Raw genomic sequence first — 22,388 nt, forward strand, 5'->3', positions numbered from 1 at the left:
AAGTATAGCGGAAATTTCATATTTTGACGATTTTAGCCCAAAATATGACAATATGACGTCATAATTACGTCATATTACGTCATAACGATACCAAAATTACAGAAAATATAAAACTTTACGAGTACATCATTCCCATTAAATTTGGTGATCCTAACCCAAGCCGTTTTGAAATTACAAAGGGGGGTCAAAGGAGCCCCCCCTGGTCCCAGGAATCCCAAAAAAGCCTGGTCTAGATAGGGTTAAGTGTTTAATATGATTGTTTTTCTACCGATATACCTCATCAAAATTATCTACAGTTAGAGTGTTTGATAAGTTGTCACCTTCAGCTTCCGCCCCTGCCTGGCTAGACTCCCTGTGCAGATGTTCACCAGGTTCTGGCCCCGAAACTCCCATTCCTTCAACCGATGTATAGGCAGATATTTGAAGTGAATAAAGAAGTTTTAGAATCTGTAATGTTATGTGTATAGCTTGGACCAAGAAGGTTATTTGATATCCTTGCTTGGACCAAGGGAAATGTTGGGAATAGTTGTAAATTGAATTAAAAGATCTTTCATATCTCTAACACTTGCTGTACAGTAGATTTAGCGTTACAAGTCGAGGGCGATTTTATCATCTAGAATAGGGGTGGGTCCCGGTACAGAACATTCAGGTACAGGTACGGTTCAGGTCCAAAGAATCAGGCCCAGGTCCGGACCTAAACCTGGACCTAATTGTCTGTGAAAACTTGTGAATGGGCGATACACAATATAGAGTGGTCCATGTCACTGCTAAGGATCCGTTTTGGTGGAGTATCCGCCTGGCGTTTTAAAATCCTATATTGATATAACCAACACTAACTTCGACCAAGTTTGACTTTAGAAACTTGGTAAAAATGACTATCAACTCTCCTTTATTTCGCTCTTGTTATTTTCTTGGAGCAGTAAGCCCCAAAGGAGCGAACGTCTTCCGATATAATCTGTTCATTGTCTAATCGGTCCAAGATGCGGTCCACTGATTTTTCAGGTCCGGTTTTTCTGGACCAGTCCAACAAAAACAGTTTTTCAGTAAACCGTACCGGTACCCATCCCTAATCTACACTGTACATGAAAATGTGAAATGTACATAATAATATTAATATATCTTATGATCCATCAAAAACAGCCAATGATACACTCACGGTTTGTCTTATCTCCTTCCTGAAACAAAACAAAACAAAAACATATCGCGTCATTTTTGCAATATGACGGTACTTCGATGAGTGTTGACTACTTTATCGTATGGTAAATTATTGTGCAAAGTACTCTTGTGACTAGCATAACATTAAGGTTTGTTTTGTGAAAAACCTAAATGTCTCTAAGCTTTGTAGCTAGACCTCTGTGTTTTTACGCTATTATTATATTTCTGTATTGGATGAAAAAATCTCACTACTACATGTATATGTAGAGCGTGCAATTACCATCTTACCTCGACGATTACGAGATGACATACACGTTTGACCAAGCTCGTCGTTTCGACGTTAGCTTTCTTGACGATTTCTACCTCACCGACAAGGCTCCGTCTACCGTGTGGTCTATCGAGCAACATTTGGAGGCTCTGGCCGCTTTTGCGTCTGCAGATCTTTTCTTGTAGCGTCATATCCTTCGTCTTTTTATTGCCATAGACACTTACTGTGACCTCAATGATATCATTATGATAAAGGGAGGACTCTGCATAATTTTTTCCACATCTGGCGAAGCCTGAGTCGTACTCATCTGTATCTACGCACTCGTCTCTGCAGACGACATGGAAATTTACTTGCTCCGGGAGTGACTGGACATTCGGGATAGGCTTGACGTACGCTACAAACGAACAGCTTTTGAGACTTCTTGAAGACAGCGCCCTCCTCACCGTCTTTAGTATTTTATCGATTGCGCTACCTGGACACCAGATAGGAGACACACGGCTGAAGCTCTGCATAGAAAATGATATTCTGTTCGGGTGGGTCTGGAGATCAACCGAGGATGTTATATCTGTCCAGCCTTCTCCATCGTGATGCTTCAGCAGAATGCACTCCATCCCTTGAGAACCTGGAGGTCGCCACGTCTCTACCTCCGCGGGTCCATTCAGCTGTGCACCGTCTAGGTTGACATCAAAAGCTGGAGAGAACAGCACCTGATCCAGTAGATCACGAGGACAGGCGTTCTCAAGGGACCAGGGGTAGCCGGAGGTCCAGCTGACACCTCCAGGACCCCTCAAGATACTGGGAATGTCTATGGTTGAAATGGTGATACTCGTGCTTTTCTGAAGAGCATTCTTTGGTACAGCAAGTTTCACAAAACCAGAAATCTCCACGTCTCCACCCTCTGGTCCTACTGAGGCCTCTGTCCCCCTTTGGTCCTGAGACTCGTCTGGCACTGGGATATCCCGCACAATGACGGGGAAGCTGATCCCAGTCGCGACCATGTCATTTTCCAACTTTGCGAGGTCACCTGTGGAGGAATGCTTTCATTTAGCTGATTTATAGTTTTTTTTTTTATTTCAGAACGTTGTCCTTAAAAAACTTCAGCATAAGGACACAAGTCGAATGTATAAACATGGAAGTGATTTGCGTTCTGTACAGAGATTCGGAATAAAATTTGGAGTCAAATGTAGATGGTTCCATAGCAACATTAGACGCGAAGTTACAGCCCGTTGCCATCGCCCAGGTGCGATTAATGTAGATCATATGTAATTGTCTTTTCGTAAATTCGAGGAGTACTTCTTCAGGTAAAAATTTCAAAGTGGTGCAACTTAATGGTAATGATGCAAGGGGAAAGCCAGTACCTACCATGTGTAATGTATCCAGTCTTCGCCATTTCCCTCATGAGATCTTGAGGGGCCTTGATCCCTTGACTTTCCTGTTCGGTACGTGCAGACCACACCTTCAATAGGGATCTGAAAGCTGTGTCGTCCAAAGGACTGAAAATGCCTCCGAAAACTGCGTTATGGACGATTCCCTGCAGTTTTTCCTGAGGCACTGCACCTCCTGCCATCTGAAGGTCCTCGTGCTCCTGGCTGTACAGGACAGGAGACCGTTGCTGGAGGACCTGGTCCATCCACTTTCTATTCCCATCTTGGGGGTGCAGCAGGATTGGTAACAGCAGCTTCCTGTTCCGAATGGCGAACTCGTAGTCGAGGTTTGACCAGTTCTTCAGGGCCTGGGGACTGATGACTAGCAGAACCATCCTGTTGTTTCTGTTGAGCAGGAGTTCCACTGTTTTCACGGTGATGGAGTCAGTTTGCTCCATGGTCACCGTGTCGTAGGGCACACCTGATTTATCGGCGACTTCTAGGAGAGGTGAGATGAACTCCGGAGTAAAGTCGTTTGTGTGGAGGATGACAAGCTTCTTTCCTGAAAAAATTAAAGTAAAACATTAATATTTTCTTCTAACTGATCATAGATTAGCCTGATCAAACTGAGCTTTTAGCAGCCCGCTAAACTGCCCCCCCCCCCAGTAGGGCCATTATCATAAATGGTTTCTGACACTGAGAAATTAAATGTTATATACAGACTATGTGCAGATGCAGATGTAGATATGATAGATGATAGATACATGGTAGATCATAAAGCTATTTATTGTATATGGCTTGAATGATCACAAAATGCTTAGGTACGAGAAGTTTAAAAGTTTGCTTGTAGCAAACATCCCGAAGTAGTACAGCGCAATCCATCGGGTTTCACTCTCACGGTTTACATACGAGTATGGTCATGACGCACCTCGTTTCTTCCTTGAGAAGAGATCCACAAACTCTGGGCTGGACATTTCCACAGCGGCTCCCAGCAGGTACGGATCTACCTCCCCTCTCTTCTTCATCTCCAGAACCCGTTCTACAGGTGTCAGCTGGCTCCTGATGTGGTCACACTGGTCAAGCGTCAGTCCTCCTGCCTGCTCCATAATGTCCAACACGGGGCCGATTGTGCGCATCTCTCGAATGGTGTCGGGGTCTTCTGTTGGATGAAGAACCTTGTGGCCTTCGTCTCTTGGGGCTTCTGTACGTAGGTTAGGTTTTTCAAATCATTACATTCTTGAGGTTAAAAGTAAGACAGAAACGTTTTGATTTCACCTTTAACTTTAAAGACTACCTTTACCTTCTGTCTGTACTGTTAATATAACTTACTAACTTGAGTGCAGTGCCACATTGTCCTTGTCTGTGCAAAAACCAAATCGAATAAAAAATCAACCGGAAATGAACGCCATTCGCGAACGCGAATCAATTTAATGCATATTTATATAGAATTGGAAAAAAAAACTAAAAAGGTTTTAAAAATACGTACGTTCTATATCCTTAGACTACTACGAGAGATGCTGAATAAAACAGAATTGAACCTGCAAGATAAAATTACCTGCGCGATGAATCTGCGGGCTACCAGCCATCCAAACAGAGCGAAACGCAGATGGTATCCTGAGAAAAGACAAGGAATAAGAAGGTCACCTTTTAAAAAATGATTTCAATATCTTATTCTACCCTGTTGATAACAGACTACAGACGAGAATGACAAACCAAATTGCAAGGCAATATTTTCATAGTCGTGGCCTTTCTTCCTTACCCTGAATCCCGTTCCACTGATCCAGCAACTGTTGACAGTTTCCGGAATGGCGGTCCACACCCGTCTTCTTGAGTGGAGCAGCACAGGTCGTACTGGATACAGGGAATCCACTTCTCTTTGATCTCAAACAAGGCGCTGCTGAGGAACTTCCTGACCCGCAGACCTTCCTCTTCCTTGAAGACGTTAGTAGACGACAGGAGCTCCACCTTTATGTAGTGGTCAACCTTTGTGACAACGAATGATTGCTTCTCGTCGTCCGTAGGGAAGCGACCACAGCCGGCAAACACACGGGACTCCTCTAGTCCGAATCTGCGCACACACAAGGCCTGTAGACGGCAGAACATGCCGCTGGGTAGAAACGTCTCGCTAAACACGAAGTAGAGCGACTGTGGGTAAATATGCATGTTGCCGGGATACAGTACGGCGTTGTCCCTCTTGCAGCTGAGGAGTGCGGGCACGAAATAGATCTCTTCATGCTGACCCTCATCACTGGCATCGCTGATGGCTGTGGCGTTACAGATGAGATAGAACTTCTCCATTAGCGCTTTTAGTAACGACTTGTGTTTGAGTAGAAATGGATTCTTTCCTTTCTCTTTCAGTTGCTCGTCCTTCTTTTCCCAGATCCTTGTCAGCAACTTGTCGCTAAGGACTCCTTCCTTTTCCAGCCTCTCCCACATCTCCTTCATCTCTTGATTCGTTCCTCTGTCTTGCTGGTACTTAGGGATTGTGATGATGGTCTTGAAGACGTCAATCATCACCTGTGGCTGTAGGGTGACGTCATCACGGAGATCGGGCTCGTCAAAGAAGATGATGTCGCCCCGATCGTGGAAGAAGGTGAGAACCATGGCGAGGGTGTGCTTGTCTGTGATGTTGATGGCAGAATCTCGGGAAAGTTTTGCTATGTCCTGAAACTTGAGGAATCGATCACCCCCCTCCCGTCTTTTGGTCAGTTCAGACTTGAGATGCAGCCACGAAATGGGGATTTTCTCGCCCATGTGCGGCAGCTTACTCGCCACCTGCCGTATGTATTTACGAATCTCGTCAACTACGGCGTCCTCAGTTGTGTTGTCCACTGCAAATATCTTTGACATGACCAGCAGTCCTGCTGACTTTCCCTCGATATGTCTCCGTATCTTTCGTTTGTGTTTCTTAATGTAACCCTGTAGAACATCGAAAAATGTTTGCAATTACAACTTTTTAATTGGTAACTGGAAAGAGACTGGATATCCTGTGAAACAAAAATAAACGCACCTTAGAAACCTTGTCCTTGTTTGTGAGGACGACGATGACTGGAGGTCGTTCTTTGTTGTGCTGAGTGTGAGAGCGAATAGAGTTCAGCCAGTGATCCAGGTATTCTGTAGATAAAGACAGTGACATTTAAGGATACCTTTTACAGAATCAGTGTTATAAAGGCTGCTACACTACGCTATATCTAAATAAAGACTGTTGAAGGGGTTGCAACAAATTCTTCATATCAAACTCTTCATATAAAAAATGTTAGCATAATTACTATCATTCGATCAAAACAGAAGTGTGGCGAATCATAAAATGTATATAAAAAGTAATATCTTTATCTATTTAAAGCCCTGGATGATTTTAAAACAGCATATATTTAAGTCATACCCCCTCCCGTTCTCAAGTTGTCCACAGACGCCATGCGGTCCGGATCTGGTACAGGGTCCGACAGTTTCTGCAGCAGAGACATGACGAGAATGTAGACACCCCGGGGGGTGATGAAGCAGTGGTGGGTCCCGTAGTAGGTTGCCTGGCCGCCGAAATCCCAGAAGGACAAACGTGGATGATCAGCAGTTCCTAGCTCTTCTTCTGTGATGCCTGCCTTTATCATTCTTGCAGCATTTTCACGAAGGTGTTCAGGCATTTCGTCTTCAATGTTACTTGGTTTCCCGACGGCTGCTGTTTTTGCGTCTGGTGTTTCCAATGTGAGTTTGGCATGTCCCGAAATGTTGACTTCCACTTTTGTTGGCTCCTCAGAAGTTGCAGCTGGTAGGTCTGGTTGCGTTTTGTCTTCAAGATTTTCAACTTGTGGGATTTGATCCTTTCCCTGATCATGATCTGTAGGGATAACTATGAGATTGTATTAATAGGATATATACTGTAAATGCAGAAATGTTCGCGGTGGATTAATGTTCGCGGTTTTCGCGGTGACCACTTTACCGCGAAATTAAAAACACCGCGAACATTTTTCTATTGTGCTATTAGACTGCAGTCTATGGTGTAACCGCGAACTTAAATCCACCGCGAAAAGTCCTTTTTCCCGCTACCGTGAAATTAAATCCCCGCGAACTTAAATGCATTTACAGTATCATATCGAAACGTTTCTCGTCCAGTCTGAGCACAAGATGATTCAGAAGTTACACAAGTATTAGAATAAACGATTTCTTTACTGTTACCATGTATCTTTAAGCATCTTGTCACCAAGGATTTTTCTCTCTACCACTAGGTATAATCATTTATAAGTATTAAACACTTTACATTGTGGATTTTGATACAGCTAAGGATAGAGCAACAAGGACCATGCCTACAATAGTGACGGTCATGTCATTTCCATTTGATACCAATTTTTTGAAGACCACTTTTACCATAATGAATCTTTGCATAGTTTTACAGAAGGTAGTACTATGAATATCAATAATCACTATTTTATCATCCCTCCCCCCACACTAATTAAGTAGCTGACAGTCATGGCAACTTCTTTGTATAGCCTTGAGCTCACCTTCTACAGTATCCTCTGGCGCCTTTTTTGTCTCTTGCTGTGTGGTCTCTGTCGTGTCATCATTCTGAGCAATGTACCTTGTCACATTCGCTAATAAAAATAAAATAAATGTCAACATTCTAGTTTTCCTCTTCTATCAATAGCGGTAAATGTTTGTTCATCTTTAAAAACTTGAATACCAATCCCTAATTTCTAATAAAGTACAAAAAGCAACACTGTTGGTATAACTTGAAATATCACCTTGTGGGGGCTCAGTCTTCTGTTGTGTCTGAAGCAACGTTCCTGCCAAGTCATCTATCTCCTCTGAAGAGAGAAAAAAGGGAATCAATACTCCAACAATTACCTACAACTTTTATTACAAAGACAAAGAAAAAAAGTACAAAATCACAAGACGTATCAAACCTCCTGATTTCGTCCATGTTTTGGTTTGAACATCTGGAATGATGTTGATTCCATCCGTGATGGGTTCCACCTCCTCCTCTATGACCTCTTCTCCCATCAGCCTCTTGATGAGGCAGGTTTTCCCTGACCTGAACTGACCCACCACCTGGGCCCGTGTGCTGTGTACTGGTAGCGACCCCTGGCGACAGGCTTCGGCGTACAACCTTGCCATCTCTGGGCTGTGTACTGGTAGCGACCCCTGGCGACAGGCTTCGGCGTACAACCTTGCCATCTCTGGGCTGAACATCTCAATGGGAGTGGACGAAAGTTCTGCGGGCATAGTAATATGTTTTATACTCTATGAAACTTGCAGTCATTTATTATTATCATTGTACTCTTTATATGAAAGTGCCGCTATCGTTTTGCCACGAAGCAATGCTATACGGATCGTGGAAGACCAATTTGCTGGCCTGATCCATAATGATGATTACGAAAATTGTAACTTTTGAAACAACAGAAGCTCGAAATAGACCAAAGCATTGTATTGTATATCAGGCTGCCAAAGAAAGGAGCAACTTTGGACCTACTGGCTGAAACAGGTACAAGGGCACATATTCTTTTTTTTTCCTTTTTTCCGTATTGTGCAGATCGGTAGCTTTGACATTTTGTTTTGACAAGCAGTTGATAGAAAATGAGGAAAGACACTGCACATTGAAACTCTACATTAGAACATAGAATCTGATTTTTTAAAGTCAGGATGTTGGAAATGCTCTTACTTTCCTCCAGTAGCCTCTTCATTTGCTGTGCCTTTTCATGATAGATGACAGCTTTCCCGTCGTCACCAAGCTGTTTCCAGGCGGCACCCAAGTTGTCAAGTGACGTGGCGATGTCGGGATGTGCGGTATCCTCACTATAGATACTCCGCCTCATCTGCAATGCCTGTTCATGATAGCTGACAGCCTTTCCGTGATCACCAAGGTATATCAATGCAGCACCCAAGTTGTCAAGTGACGTGGCGATGTCAGGATGTGCGGTACTATAACCATAGATACTCCTCATTACCTGTAGTGCCTGTTCATGATAGCTGACCGCCTTTCTGTGATCACCAAGGTATCTCCATGCAGCACCCAAGTTGTCAAGTGACGTGGCGATGTCAGGATGTGCGGTGTTCTCACCAAAGATACTCCGCCTCATCTGTAGTGCTTGTTCATGATAGCTTATGGCCTTTCTGTAATCACCAAGATGCCTCCAGGTGACACCCAAGTTGTCGAGTGACGTGGCAATGTCAGGATGTGCGATATCCTCACCAAAGAAACTCCGCCTCATCTGCAGTGCCTGCTCATGATATCTAACAGCTTTCCTGTGATCACCAAGGTATCTCCATGCAGCACCCAAGTTGTCAAGTGACGTGGCGATGTCAGGATGTGCGATATCCTCACCATAGATACTCCGCCTCATCTGGAATGCCTGTTCATAATAGCTGAGGGCTTTTCTGTGATCACCAAGGTATCTCCATGTAGTACCCAAGTTGTCAAGTGACGTGGCAATGTCAGGATGTGCGATATCCTCACTATAGATACTCCGCCTCATCTGCAGTGCCTGCTCATGATATCTAACAGCTTTTCTGTGGTCACCAAGGTATCTCCATGCAGCACCCAAGTTGTCAAGTGACGTGGCGACGTCAGGATGTGCGGTATCCTCACCATAGATAAACTGCCTCATCTGTAGTGCCTGTTCATGATAGCTGACAGCCTTTCTGTGATGACCAAGATGCATCCAGACGGTACCTAAGTTGCCAAGTGTCGTGGCGACGCCAGGATGTGCGGTGGTCTGGCCATAGATACTCCGCCTCATCTGCAGTGCCTGTTCATGATAGCTGACAGCCTTTCTGTAATCACCTAGATGCCTCCATGCAGTACCCAAGTTGTCAAGTGACGTGACAATGTCAGGATGTGCGATATCCTCACCATAGATACTCCTCCTCATCTGTAGCGCTTGTTCATGATAGCTGACAGCCTTTCTGTGATCACTAAGGTATGTCCATGCCGCACCTAATTTATCAAGTGACGTGGCGATGTCAGGATGTGTGGTATCCTCGCCATAGATACTCCGCCTCATCTGTAGTGCCTGTTCATGATATCTGATCCCCTTTATGTATTCACCAAGGCTAATCAATGATGTACCCAAGTTGCCAAGTGAGTTGGCTATGTCAAAATGTGCAGATTGCTCTCCATATTTTGACAGATATTTTTGAAGCGTTTGCTCTTTGCATGTCTTGGAACTTTCGAAATCGCACAAACTTTCGTATACCTCTGCTTTTAGTTCCGAAGAGTTGTCAAACAAAAATGACTGCTCTTTCTGTACCCTGCCTTCTCTCAGCTGTGAAATGAAGTGCTTTAATGGCCTTTCGGTGTAATAGTACCTCATGAGCTGCTTTCTATTGGAGAGGTGAAAAACCTTCCTCAATTTCGCCCCAATTTCTGTATCTGGCGACATGGACGACAACGCCGACATGGTTTCCACCCGACCACGATTGTTCATGTATGTCCGCAGCCGCAGTTCGGCTGATATAGTGACCATCACCATGAGATGATGTGCATTCTCGCTATTGATAACTCCACTGTTTTTCAGCTTCTGAATAGTCTCCCAGATTGTGGTCGGTATTATGTGATGAATTAGCGCCAAACAGGATACAGCAAGGATCGAAAATCGATATATGTCTTTTTTTACATTCAACAGACTGGGAGTGAGAGCATGGAGCTGAAAAATTGGTACGTTCTCGTTCAGCGTGGTATTAGCCATTAGGAGCGGTAACTTGCTATTTTCCTGAAGTTGCTGATTCAATAAAGACTTGTACTCATCGAGCAAGCCCTGTTCTCCAGTGATTAAAGACACGTTTGTCAGCATAGAAGCAAGGTGGTAGCCTTTCTTTAAATGAAACGTGAGGTCATCTTTGACAATGCTGGTCATATTGCTTGGTGTGCGGATAAGTTCCTTTGTCGATCCCCTGCCCAGTGGCGATTTACATGCATGTGGCATGGCCCCATCAAAGTCAAACCCGCGCGGTGTTACAGAGTCATAGAACCAGTTGCCCAGCAGGTCGTCTGAGTAGAAGTCATTAAGTGACCTAATCCCCATGGCAGGGACAATTGTTTCTCCCAGATTGATTACTTTGAGATGAAGATAATGGGTGAGATTGCGGAAATACGTGACATTCCTGTCTGTTTCCCTTTCTACCAAAATTGCAAACTCCAGATCAGAGTATGGGGTTGCCAGCCCTGTTGCGTCCGAACCCATGCCTATCATTGCGTACGTGCAGGGTGGCGGGCCCATTACTTCAATGCATTCTTCGACGAGGCCAGTTACAAACGTTCTTCGCTGGTGTACGATAGTGTCAAACAATGCTTTGATTGCCTCCGCTCTCTTCTTTTCCACTTCTCTCAACGTCGGGTTGTCATCATCAAGGCTGTAGGGGTCCACATATGCTTCAATTGTATTGATCTCTTTCTCTACATAGTACCGATCTGCCTTCAACATGATCTTGTGTTTCTCAGTATCATCACTGCATGCTTTTTCTGTACCCAACACCTCCTTAACGAATGCCCTGCTTATTTCTTGGATTGATTCTTCAACGTCTTCTCTCCTTGACCTTACCAGTGCTGCATTACAGAGTGCTGCAGCTTTGGTGAAATCACCTCCATCTTTAGACAGGATTCCTCTCTTCAGGTAGACATCACCCAACTTGTGCAGGGGCTCCGCCTCTTTTCTGTGTCCGCCTGTTGTTGATTATATGTGAAACAAAACTGCTTACAATCGAAACAGTACTTACCTTATCATTGATTCAATCTATTCACATATGGCACTTTCTCTCTATCAACATCTGATATCATCGGAAGAATGCTTGTTGCTTTAGACCATGTTGATTTGATCATGTGGATGTCATCCGAGCGCGCATTAATTTTCGGCTGCTCAAACAGCTTTTAACCATAATGTACATCATAAAAAGCAGTTGCAAAATAAGCAAAAAATGCCGTAGATTGCCAGAGTCAATTCCAAAGTTATAATAATAATGATAATGTAAGCGCAAAAAAAAGAAAAAAAAGAAATTTGCAAAAAATTGTAATTGCAATTAATTCATTTGTTCAATTTTCCTAACCACTTATCTTTCCTAATGAAGTAAACTTCTTTTGACCTGCAGTTTCGTAGTTCCCAGAGGATCCATACAATCAAACCAACATGGCCTTATTGGCGTATAGTTGATGATTTGCAATTTTTAGGGCTACAGGTATGTTATTTTCTCTTACCAACGTTGTGGTGACAAAATGACATAATTGAACAAATCGAACTAAATATAACGATAAAACAATTCTATGAATATTGATATAAACATTTTGTGCATATATTTTTCGTTTAATGTAACATACGTAACATAATAACAATATAATCTTTTATTTGAGTACGTACTCTGGCATATCTGTCTGCCAGAATGTACAGAAGAGACTCTGGCATAGGTATACTAACCTTGGCTATGTACAGACTTGAGTGCAGCTGCAAAGCTTTTTTCTGCCTTGTCCAGGTCCCCTATCTGCAATGCCTTGCATCCATCCTGCATGAGCTCTTGATAAGTGCTGTAAACGTTAGTACACAGAAATGTTAGTACATACAGGGCATTTTGATACGGCAAGTACATATAAAACATGAAATAAACATTACGAGAAACTTGTGCATTGAGCTTTAATCAAAGTTTGGAAATTCATTATGTTAAACGCTGGCTGTATGAAGTCTTAAAAGGAAAAAGTGACAAAGACATTCGAACTGCAGACGATCACGATGTACGTCTACTAAGTCTCAAACTCAAACGTTAGGCATATTAATATGTTAAATGAGGTTGAAAGCAACTACAAAGCAAATCTACTTCGGCCCCTTCTCATTGTGTTTAAAGCAACCCACAAACCTGTTATCGCCCTCACTGCCACCGACGTCCATGATGTCAGTTCAAGTTGTCAGACTTTCTGTGGGAAGGGTTGAAAAGGAACATTGAAACTGTTCTTTTCGGTGCGGCACTGATTGTTTGGAGTGATATTGATTTGTGATTTATTTTTGGATACCAGTTTTGAAGGTTCAAAACCATGATCGTGCCTTGTAGGATTCGAAGCAGACCAATGTCGGTACTTAAAAGAGAAAGCTTTATCATAAGCCTAATGTAACCCTTTAGCGCGAAAAGTGCAACAACTTTCTATGATAAGTATTACCTGAGCCAAATAAGGACCTTATTCTATTTGCACAATCCATTAAAACATAAATACGCCAGTCTTAATGTTTACCATCTTTTCTCGAAGGTATTTCAATCAGAGGTCGCGAAACTATAAAATGAAATACTTACTCTGTTACAAATGGCACAAGAAAGGCACTTTTACTTTGATCCTACAAACATTGTGACTCATATGGCTGATAAATTTTGGCCTTAGGTCAGATCCTCGACAGAGCGGCACCTAATATTTACTTCTGACACAAATTAAATGGTATTTTAGTAACTGATAAGGCGACCTAAACAAAGGGACGTTTAAGGGACGTCTAAAAGTGCCTGCGCCAACGTTGATGTCGTATAGCTCCCAAACGGCTTTTGCTAGAACAACCAAACTTGGTGACTTTTCCTAGAATATTGTTGGTAACGATTTCCAAAAAATCAAGTAAGTTTATCATTTTTCGTGTTGCCATGGCAACGGGTTTCTGAAAGGCAAATTTTACAAAAATCACTAATTTTGGTTTAAACAATGGAGTTTCCTTGCTAAACGAAACTTCTTTTCATTATCTTTAAAATGTAACACATCTTAGTTGAACATTCATGATTAAACATTCATAAATTATGCTAACGAGATGACGTAATAGGTCAAAATCCAAGATGGCCGAGAAGGTCATGATGAAAGATAAAACCAGCTTATTTTCACTCGGATGTCATCACTACTTCCTATTTTCTAACAGAAAACATTCATATGATCTTTTTCAATCCATTTACATGGGGTTTTAGCGTTATATGTGGAAAAAAGATATAATATATTTAAGGTTGATAATCCAAGATGGCGGATAGCTTAACTACAGATGACGTCATTTAATGACGTCATTTTGACGTCGTTGCGTCGGCTTTTGACAACAGAAGTCTTATAACACTTAAATATTGATAAGAAACCTTTATTGGTAACTTTTTGTGTGAAATATTCAGGTATTATGGGAGTTCCCCGTTTTAGCCAAACAATTCAATTAATATCGTCATATTACGTCATAATACGTTATAATGGTATGACAATTTTTATGACTTATAAAAGTCGACGAGCATATCACCCCCTGCAAATTTGGTGATCGTACAGTAAGCCGTTTTGAAAATACGAAGGAGGGGGGGGGGATGAACCCCCAGTCCGAGGAAGGCCAAAAAAGCCCAAAATGTTTACTACATCTTCCAAATCTCGGCATTTAGACCAAAACGATTTTCCTACTTTCTTATGTCGATGTATATGGACGCCGGCCGTGTCTTTAAGAATAAAAGGAATTTGCGGGCGCCATTGTAATGTTTAATCACTCCCCTCCACTCACCTGGATATTCTGATAACCTTTGACTTTAGTTTGACAACTGTTTGTTCATGACGGTCACGCGACAGGTGACACGTATATTACCTGTGCGTTTATATTATATTAGTTGTTTGTACCTGAGTGTGTTGTATGCAATAAGGTGGCATAGCGGATTATCATCTGGCCGAGAAAGGAACTCCCGCCGTTTGTTTACCTGACAGATCTGCCAAAGGATTGTGTAGCGAACTGCTGCAACTGACATTCCTCAGGTACATGCTATCTCGGAGACATTTCGTATACACTGCATTGCCTAGTAACCAGGGGAGAATGCGTCAACACCGCCACATGCATTAATTAATGACTCATATGCTCATAGCCATACTCGTATTAGAGAACTTTACATCATTATAGAAAATGAATCATTTGATTGATGACAACATGATGTCTGTACGTGGCCAAATGTTTGTGACACATGGGATTGATACTTTTGTAGCTAGAAGGAGAAAACTAACGCATGCATTTGTACAACGCATCGCCACATCTACAAACAACATCATCTCCCGGTTATACCACTCAGATGCCTTCTTCCATAGCAAATTCTGGACACACTATGTGAATCTTGTTTTCAAAAGCCCAGGCTAATTCAACTTTTTATTGTACATTAAGTGTATGTGTATTGTTGTATTGTATGTTTTTATGTGATATGGGCCAAGAGCCTGCAATAAAGTTGAAATTGAAAAAAAAAAAATGAAAAAATTTTGAGTCCAATGGTGTTTTTTCTCGTTTGATCAACTGTGCTTGAATACGATGTATAAATAGCCATTTCCGTCTCACATAGCCTGAATGATTCCTCTTGTAATTAACTAAAAAGATATGGGTAGTCCGGACACTGTGGCTCGGTATTGGCATCTCAACAAAAACAACGTTACAGGTGGTAAAGTTAACTTTTGACCGTGTGTAAACAGTGCCTATTTAACCAGCTGCCCAGAATTTCAATGAATGTACTAGTACCGGAATACCCTATACCAGTCTAAAATCTATCTGACTGTGTGCTGCATGTAACAGCCTGCTGCAGTAGAGTAGACAAATGTTAACAAAATATCTTGTTATCTTTTATCAGAGAACAATTGTCTTCCCTATTCAGACTGAGCTAATTTGGGGCAATCTGAAAGGGGGGGGGGGGGGCTTTAGAGGCATGCCCCTTGTAACTCGTTACCGTTTGCCATAAATGTTTGCTTCAGTGCTTATCAAAAAGATAACAAAGCAAACATTACGTAACTGACCTGTGTATTTGTTCACTTGGTTAACCTTCGTCACAGTTTCCTTCTACGGTAACAAACACGCCCCCTGGCCCTGGAGTATTTATCTGGAATAGGATTTGCAAAGTTCGACAATTTAATTGTTGAAGTTGACGTTTGTAAGCCGAATGAGCAGCTTGTAGAACAGCCAGATGCAGACCTGCCTGTTGTACTTAAACCAGCTAAAGAGATTTCAGTATGGTATTCGTGTACCTTGTATCCGATCAGTAGGGTCGTTGCGTTTAACCCTTATCCTACTGAGCCCGAATGTAGGCTAGGGGTTGCACAACATGATGTCTGTACGTGGCTCCCGTATATTTTTTGGCTGTGAGGTATTTCTTATACCATGAAGTAAATCCGCAACGGCAGCACAAAAGATGCCGACTACTGATCCGATGAAGCAATCAGTTCAGGAAATTGAATAGATAAGAGAAATGTCAACAGGATCTCCCCCTAAACATGATGCCCTATCCGTGAACAGTTTCATCAGGTTGGTACGTCACTGAATAAAGAGACTTTCATAAAGGTGAGACAAATATTTTGATATGAATGATAGGGCATCATTGAATAAGGAGATTCTTTTTACACAACCATTGCTTTATTGACACCGACGTTTCGGTGACCGTCTGTCACCTTCTTCAGGGCAGTTCTGACTGGTTCACATTGTACTGCAGGACAGGATTAAGGAGGCTGTTTGGATCAGAAAGTCCAATTCAGTCATGAACCGAGACGAGGGGAGATACAGACTCAGTCATGTGTGGGGTAGTATTCTTAAGAAGGAGACGAACTGTTACATCTTTCACCGTTAATTGACAACTGTTATTGATGTTTACACTCCTTTGCGTTTGTGACCGCATTGTAAATATTTTGCATAAATCTGTCTGTACATATGTAAATACGTTTTGTGACCGCATCTGAACCGTGAGCAGCGACACCTGTCCTGCAGTACAATGTGAACCAGTCGGAAATGCCCTGAAGAAGGTGACAGATGGTCACCGAAACGTCGGTGTGAATAAAGCAATGGTTGTGTAAAAAGAATCTCCTTATTCAATGATGCCCTATCATTCATATCAAAATATTTGTCTCACCTTTATGAAAGTTTGCAAAGACAGGGAAGCTCTCTGGTCAGTAAGTTTCAAACGCTCAGCCACGGACACGTGCCTCCCCCTTTGCTGGGCCTCGTCTAAGTTCTGTTGGATACAAACTTAAGATAACCCTTGCCATTCCACACATGAAATTCACATGACAGGCATACGATAAAACACATTCGCACTCTTATGACAACTGTCCAGCCAGGTAAGATCCCTTGTGAGGTATAACCGGCTTTGAATGCATAACTCATACATTTTCAAACACTATAGACACATAACTGAAGTTGACGCTTTATGAATCATGAATGTCACCTCTTTTTGTCCACTCTTCGTATGATTCAACTAGACAGTGTTTTAATTAGACTCTCGTGACGTTACAATCGTCTACCCTATTTTGATATCTAGTGACAAATAAATTGAGGACCAGCAATAACATATGATCACATAGATTTCAATGACATTTATGGTATCATAAAACAGTTTTCTCGTGAGGTCAATCATATATTTATCATGATGTATAGAAGTTGTATTTCTTTTGCTCACGTAGCCATTGTGATAACATAGAAAGCAGCAATTATATGTAATACTATAAGCATTAGAATTCATCTTGCAGCTAAGAAGATAGGGAGAAAGTTGTTTTTGTGGCTCGGTAATGAATGCCGGCGTCTCGACAACAACAGGTGCTGAAGTTGACCCTTGACTGTGAGTAAACAGTGCCTGTTGAAACACCTTCTCCATGTTTACCCGACTGACATGCTATCTGATATAAACAAACAAACGTCTACTCTAACTTGGTGCAAAAATAACATTTTAGATAAAAATGAGTGATCTTAACGTCGAAAATATTGTTACACCATGTAGTGTAGCCTACATGTAGCACCCCGTCCCTATCAGTCAACGAATGGACAAAAGTTAGATAGCATGTCTTTTTTAGTTTTATTAGAAAATTAAGTTTACAGCGTACTAAAATTACTATCACCTCGTCAAAAAGTCAAAACGCAAGAATAAACCATAAATTTGCCCCCTCCTCGTGTACCCAGTCCCATACGAGAATCTGAAGGTTCAGACACAAACTTCTGTTACCAGGCTATATCGTTAACTTTTGGCATTTGTCAGCGTCAGCAGTGCTTATCACAAAGACAAAGAGCAAACATCACATGCCTCACCTGCGTATTTGTTCACTTTGGTTGAACCTTGGTCAGAATGGCTGTAAAATGCCCCCTGAAGTGTTTACCTGTTGAATATATTATTGCTATTGTTATTTAGTGGCCGACTACTCTCTTTTCGCAGCCAGGGGCTGAATTACAAGGAGCTTAGAATAGGCGGGGCTAAGTTAATCTCCAAGCAGATCCTACGGTAGCATAAGACATTATCAAAAGCTGTCAGAGGAGTGAAGCCGGCCGAGGAGTGTGTTTGGCTACCGGGCAAATGGTCACCTCTTGGCTGACTACACTCCTTGGCAAGTTTGGTACTATCTTATGCCATCGTAGGATCTGCTTGGAGATTAGAGTGACTGACATTCGGCGCTATATCGGGTGACCTAAGTACGACAGAAATCGCCCCAGGTGCGGCCATGGGACTGTAGGGAAAGACCCCTACTCTTCTCTATAAGTGCAGGTTCTTTAACGTGCACGAGGTGTGGCTCTACTCAAACAAGGGACCTTTATTTAACATTCTAGCCGAGGGAAATCCCTAAAGCTGAATGCACAACCCGCCGTACCTGCAAATACGTGCTGTCTACGTGTCAAAACGTGGGCAATCTTTGGGGATCCGTACGTGGTAGGTACTGCCTCGTAGGGAATCCGACGTATCATGGAGCACGCAGACACGCCGTAGAACTTTACGTGCAGGCAAAACTGTACGGCTAATGTGGCCTCCCAAAAAAACGTACGTATAAATTGCACGTAAGGCGGGTTGTGCCCTTAGCTTAACGTTCTACCCAAGGGGTATCCCTAACCGAACATTTTACCTGATTGAAGTGAGGAAAGTCGTGTCAAGTCGTGTGAAATCGATGGCGCATCATCGGATTGGAACCCAGAACCTCTGGATTATGAATCGAACACCCTACCGATTGCACCACGCGACCCCCACAAAAATTGTGCAGTTGGCTTTTGGGCGGTAAATGAGTAGCTTGAACTGCTGATTATGCATACCTGCCAGCTAAGTAGTTAACAAGACTTTGACCTGTTACACGTATCCTGTTGTAGATCACTTATTAACGGGCGTTGTGTTTGATAAGCCTAATATTCCTCTTACTGAACTGTATGATAGAATCTTATTCTGTATGATAGAATCTTATTGTGCCGCGAACAGTGTATGAAAACTTGTCCATACATAAAAGTTGAATTAAACTACTTCATGAATAAGAGTAAAGACAATCCAACTATGCAATCTAACTTTTAGCTTTGATGAAATTATGTTGCTTTAGGAAGTCTTTAAAATTGTCGATAAAATTGTCCCGCTTTTGTAGAGTAGTATATAGATTGGTCTATATATAGCTATGATACCCTATAATTCATAACAAAAAAATTCGTATCACCTTAACTGGTATCTGCTGCGACGGGGCGGCTCTCTGATTAGTACGTGTCAAGCGCTCTCTGGTGTTTCAAACGCCCAACCACGGACACGCGCCCCTCCCTTCGCTATGGTTCGACTCAATTCGCATGGTTACACGTATGATAACCTTTGATATATGTTGGCGTCAGTTCATACCTAAAAGTCACGAGACAGGTAAAAATAGCCTACCTGTGATTGGTCTTCGTTAGTCGTATCTGAGGCGGCTCCTCAGAAGACCAGTAAACATTTTACCGCGCTGGAAGAGGTACTACGCGTTTTTAATAGAAGGCACGGTGTTAAAGTCAACTTTTTTTATGAATAATGAAAGTTACATGATGTCTGTCTAATCTTACATACTATAATATACATATCCGATGATATACACATAAATGGATTAGAAATAACACCACCACACAGCGATTTATTCAGACCTAAAGTTTTACCATGGGTAAAACCTAATGTGTACTACACTACATAGACAATGAAATCATGAGGAAATTCTCAACCTGTTTTTACCGTGTCTACCAGACATTCATAATGGCCAGTTTTCAATACATATTGTGTTCAGTGCCATTATAGAATATCCGCATTCATCTATTGTAGCTATGACCATGGATGGAAGTTTCTTTGCTTCCAACCATGATATGGCACACACTATATTTGGACAAATACAAGCCGCGGGATGTGAGAAGGTACGCTAGCACCATGTTTACACTTCCAACAAAACATTCAGACAAAAGGTTGCTCACCTGATACCAGGGTTCAAAGGTAAACCATAGAAAGGTATGGTGAAGTAATATATAAGACACAGGCGTATCCATACGGCTTTAGTCTCCATGAAGAATAAAGGGGACTAGTTTTGAAGTAGTTTTCTGTTCGTAGAACTTCTAAAGCAGCTACCCGTCAAGGGACGAGAGGTTAGACATCAAGAGGTAAGCTATCAAGATCTTTTACTTGCTTTCACCTTCGTGCGCCCGTAAATTGAGGTAAACAAGACGGCTTATGCTTTGTCATGAACTATTGTAACGTACTTGTTAGTAACATTGTTTTTCATTCATTCGCCTCGTTTGGCTTTACTCTAGCCAGACGTTGCAATGACTGATCGTTGTACACGAAGATCCTGTGTAAAAGTGCTATACCTTGTAACTCACTACCATGTTTCCTTGTACTAAACTTATATCCCCCCCCCCCCCGCCTTCCAGGGCATCAGACACAGATCACCAGAGGTGATTGAAATCTACACTATAGGGTTGTAGACACCAGACATGGCAGCCAGAGGTAACGTTTGATTTTTAAGACTGTACATTTGGAGATATGATAAAATTGTGACATATGTGCAATATTTACCCTTTTTCTGGTAGATTGAGTTGGCCCTGTTTTGCAACAACATCTGTCCAATCATTGGCCCCAGTTTCCCTTTGTTGTTGTTGTTTTCTACATGAACAACTTTCGATAGCCAAATATTTATTTTCATTGTCGGCTAGCGGTTATACATACCCCAAAGTATGCACAAGTGTTCTGCATTGTTATCCTTAAATACTCTTTGTTTTTGGTTTCCTACAGGACCAATAGTTTTGTTGCTCAACGACGAGTATGGGACATCTAAGGGGGGAGTCTCTACCATCAACCTCCAGGCGGGCCAAATGCTGAAAGACAAGGCAGTCGTGTACAGCACAGTCCTGCAGCTGGAAGTGCCGAAACGAGACCAGGAGGCTGCAGACAGAGATGGCGTCCAGCTGATCAAGCCCCACCAACGAAAAGGGGACAAGACAGAGCCCTCCATAAACTGGCTGAGCTTTCAATACCTGACCTACTACCCGAAGTCGGATTCGAAGCTACCGCAACATGTTGAAGTCGTCTCGAAGCTACCGCCACATGTTGATGTCATCGTCGGCCACGCTGACATCACAGATACGGCGGCAAAAAACATCAAGGATGAGTACTACAGGGAGGCAGACCTGATCATGATCACTCACGTCTTGCCGGAGGACACCGAGTACTACAAGGGAGGTCGGAAGGCCATGAAGGCTTGGGAGAAAGAAAGGGATATGCTTGATAAAGTCGACAAAGCAAAGGCAGCTTTCTCCGTGGGTCCACGGATCTTCGACCACTACGACACTAAGTACAAAGGAGAGAAGAAACCACAGGATCACTACATCTTCCTCCCGAAGCCATCCGAGTTGTTCCTGGCCAAAAACGTGAGACCCGGAGGAGGGCAAAAGGTCGTCCTGTCCATCGGCAGGGTGAGGAAAGTGGAGAAGCAAAAAGGTCATGACCTCACGGCGCAGTCTATGGGAGATGTGAAAAGGAGGATCCCAAACGTAAAGTGGGATGCCCGCGGCATCAGCGAGGATGATTGGGAGACGAGCAAGAAGATCCTGGAGGACAACCTGAACAGCCCCGATCTCAACCCCAACCTGATGTGCTACGGGACCCAGGAGGATATCCTGAATGACATGATGACAGCCCACATGGTGCTGATGCCGTCCCGCTCCGAGCCGTTCGGACTGGTCGGCCTGGAGGCCATCGCGGCGGGCATCCCCGTCCTCATCTCCAACCAGACCGGCCTGGCAGGGATGATCCTCGACCTGATCAAACAGGGGAAGCTCAGCGCAGAGCACAGGAGCGTCATCGTGGAGACCAGCGTGAACGACTCCGACCGAGCCGGAGATGTGAAGAGGTGGGCAGACAGGATCGTGGACGTCCTCACCTACAGCGACTCGGAGTTCGAGAAAGCTGCCAGGCTGAAGCAGCAGCTCGTGGCCTCCAAGTACTGGGAGGAATCCCACCGCACCTTCCTGCAGGCCTGCGGCATCCCGGCTTGAGCTGCAGCAGATCAGTGAGTGGATGCCAATCAAGGGACACAGTGTCCGTTAGTGAGTTACTGTAAATGCATTTAAGTTCGCGGGGATTAAATTTCGCGCTAGCAGGACAACGGAGCGGAGTGTTCGCGGTAGTGCCATACACTGTAGTCACAGACTGTAAAGGATAATGTTCGCGGTGGTTTTGACTTCGCGGTGAAGCGGCCACGCGAAAAAAATTGAACATAAAGACACCGCGAACATTTCTGCATTTACAGAATACTTCTGTCAAAAGTAGCCTATCAACTAATCATTCCTAAAGCACCCTTCACACGAGAGCACGAATGAACCGGAATGCCGTCCGATTGAATTTTTTTTCTATTCGTGGCAATTCCTCGCAATTCGTACTGTATTCTA

At 43.0% G+C, this 22,388-nt stretch overlaps 2 protein-coding genes across 2 annotated transcripts; one reads left to right on the plus strand and one right to left on the minus strand.

The window, feature by feature from the left end:
* Positions 1–7,227: 7,227 nt before the first annotated feature.
* LOC118404321 (tetratricopeptide repeat protein 28-like) lies at positions 7,228–12,647 on the minus strand. The gene is made up of 6 exons (XM_035803389.1): positions 12,616–12,647; positions 12,183–12,289; positions 8,438–11,437; positions 7,683–7,991; positions 7,521–7,583; positions 7,228–7,370 (listed from the first exon to the last, which is right to left on the minus strand). Exons 1-6 carry the CDS (start codon positions 12,645–12,647, stop codon positions 7,228–7,230), a joined length of 3,654 nt encoding a protein of 1,217 aa, XP_035659282.1.
* Positions 12,648–19,954: 7,307 nt separating this feature from the next.
* On the plus strand, positions 19,955–22,178 carry LOC118404187. The gene is made up of 3 exons (XM_035803211.1): positions 19,955–20,102; positions 20,373–20,448; positions 20,734–22,178. The coding sequence occupies exons 2-3, from the start codon at positions 20,436–20,438 to the stop codon at positions 21,993–21,995; spliced, it is 1,275 nt and encodes a 424-aa protein (XP_035659104.1). The 5' UTR covers positions 19,955–20,102; positions 20,373–20,435; the 3' UTR covers positions 21,996–22,178.
* The last annotated feature ends 210 nt before the right edge of the window (positions 22,179–22,388 follow it).

This window comes from Branchiostoma floridae, chromosome 17 (assembly GCF_000003815.2).
Source record: "Branchiostoma floridae strain S238N-H82 chromosome 17, Bfl_VNyyK, whole genome shotgun sequence".
Taxonomy (NCBI): domain Eukaryota; kingdom Metazoa; phylum Chordata; class Leptocardii; order Amphioxiformes; family Branchiostomatidae; genus Branchiostoma; species Branchiostoma floridae.

Coding starts and splice junctions, on each gene's coding strand:
- LOC118404321 (XM_035803389.1), bottom strand. CDS start 12,647: ATGGACGTCGGTGGCAGTGAGGGCGATAACAG. Junction 7,992..8,437: donor GAAGAGGCTACTGGAGGAAA/GTAAGAGCATTT, acceptor CTATGCCCGCAG/AACTTTCGTCCACTCCCATT. Junction 7,584..7,682: donor AACATGGACGAAATCAGGAG/GTTTGATACGTC, acceptor TTCTCTCTTCAG/AGGAGATAGATGACTTGGCA.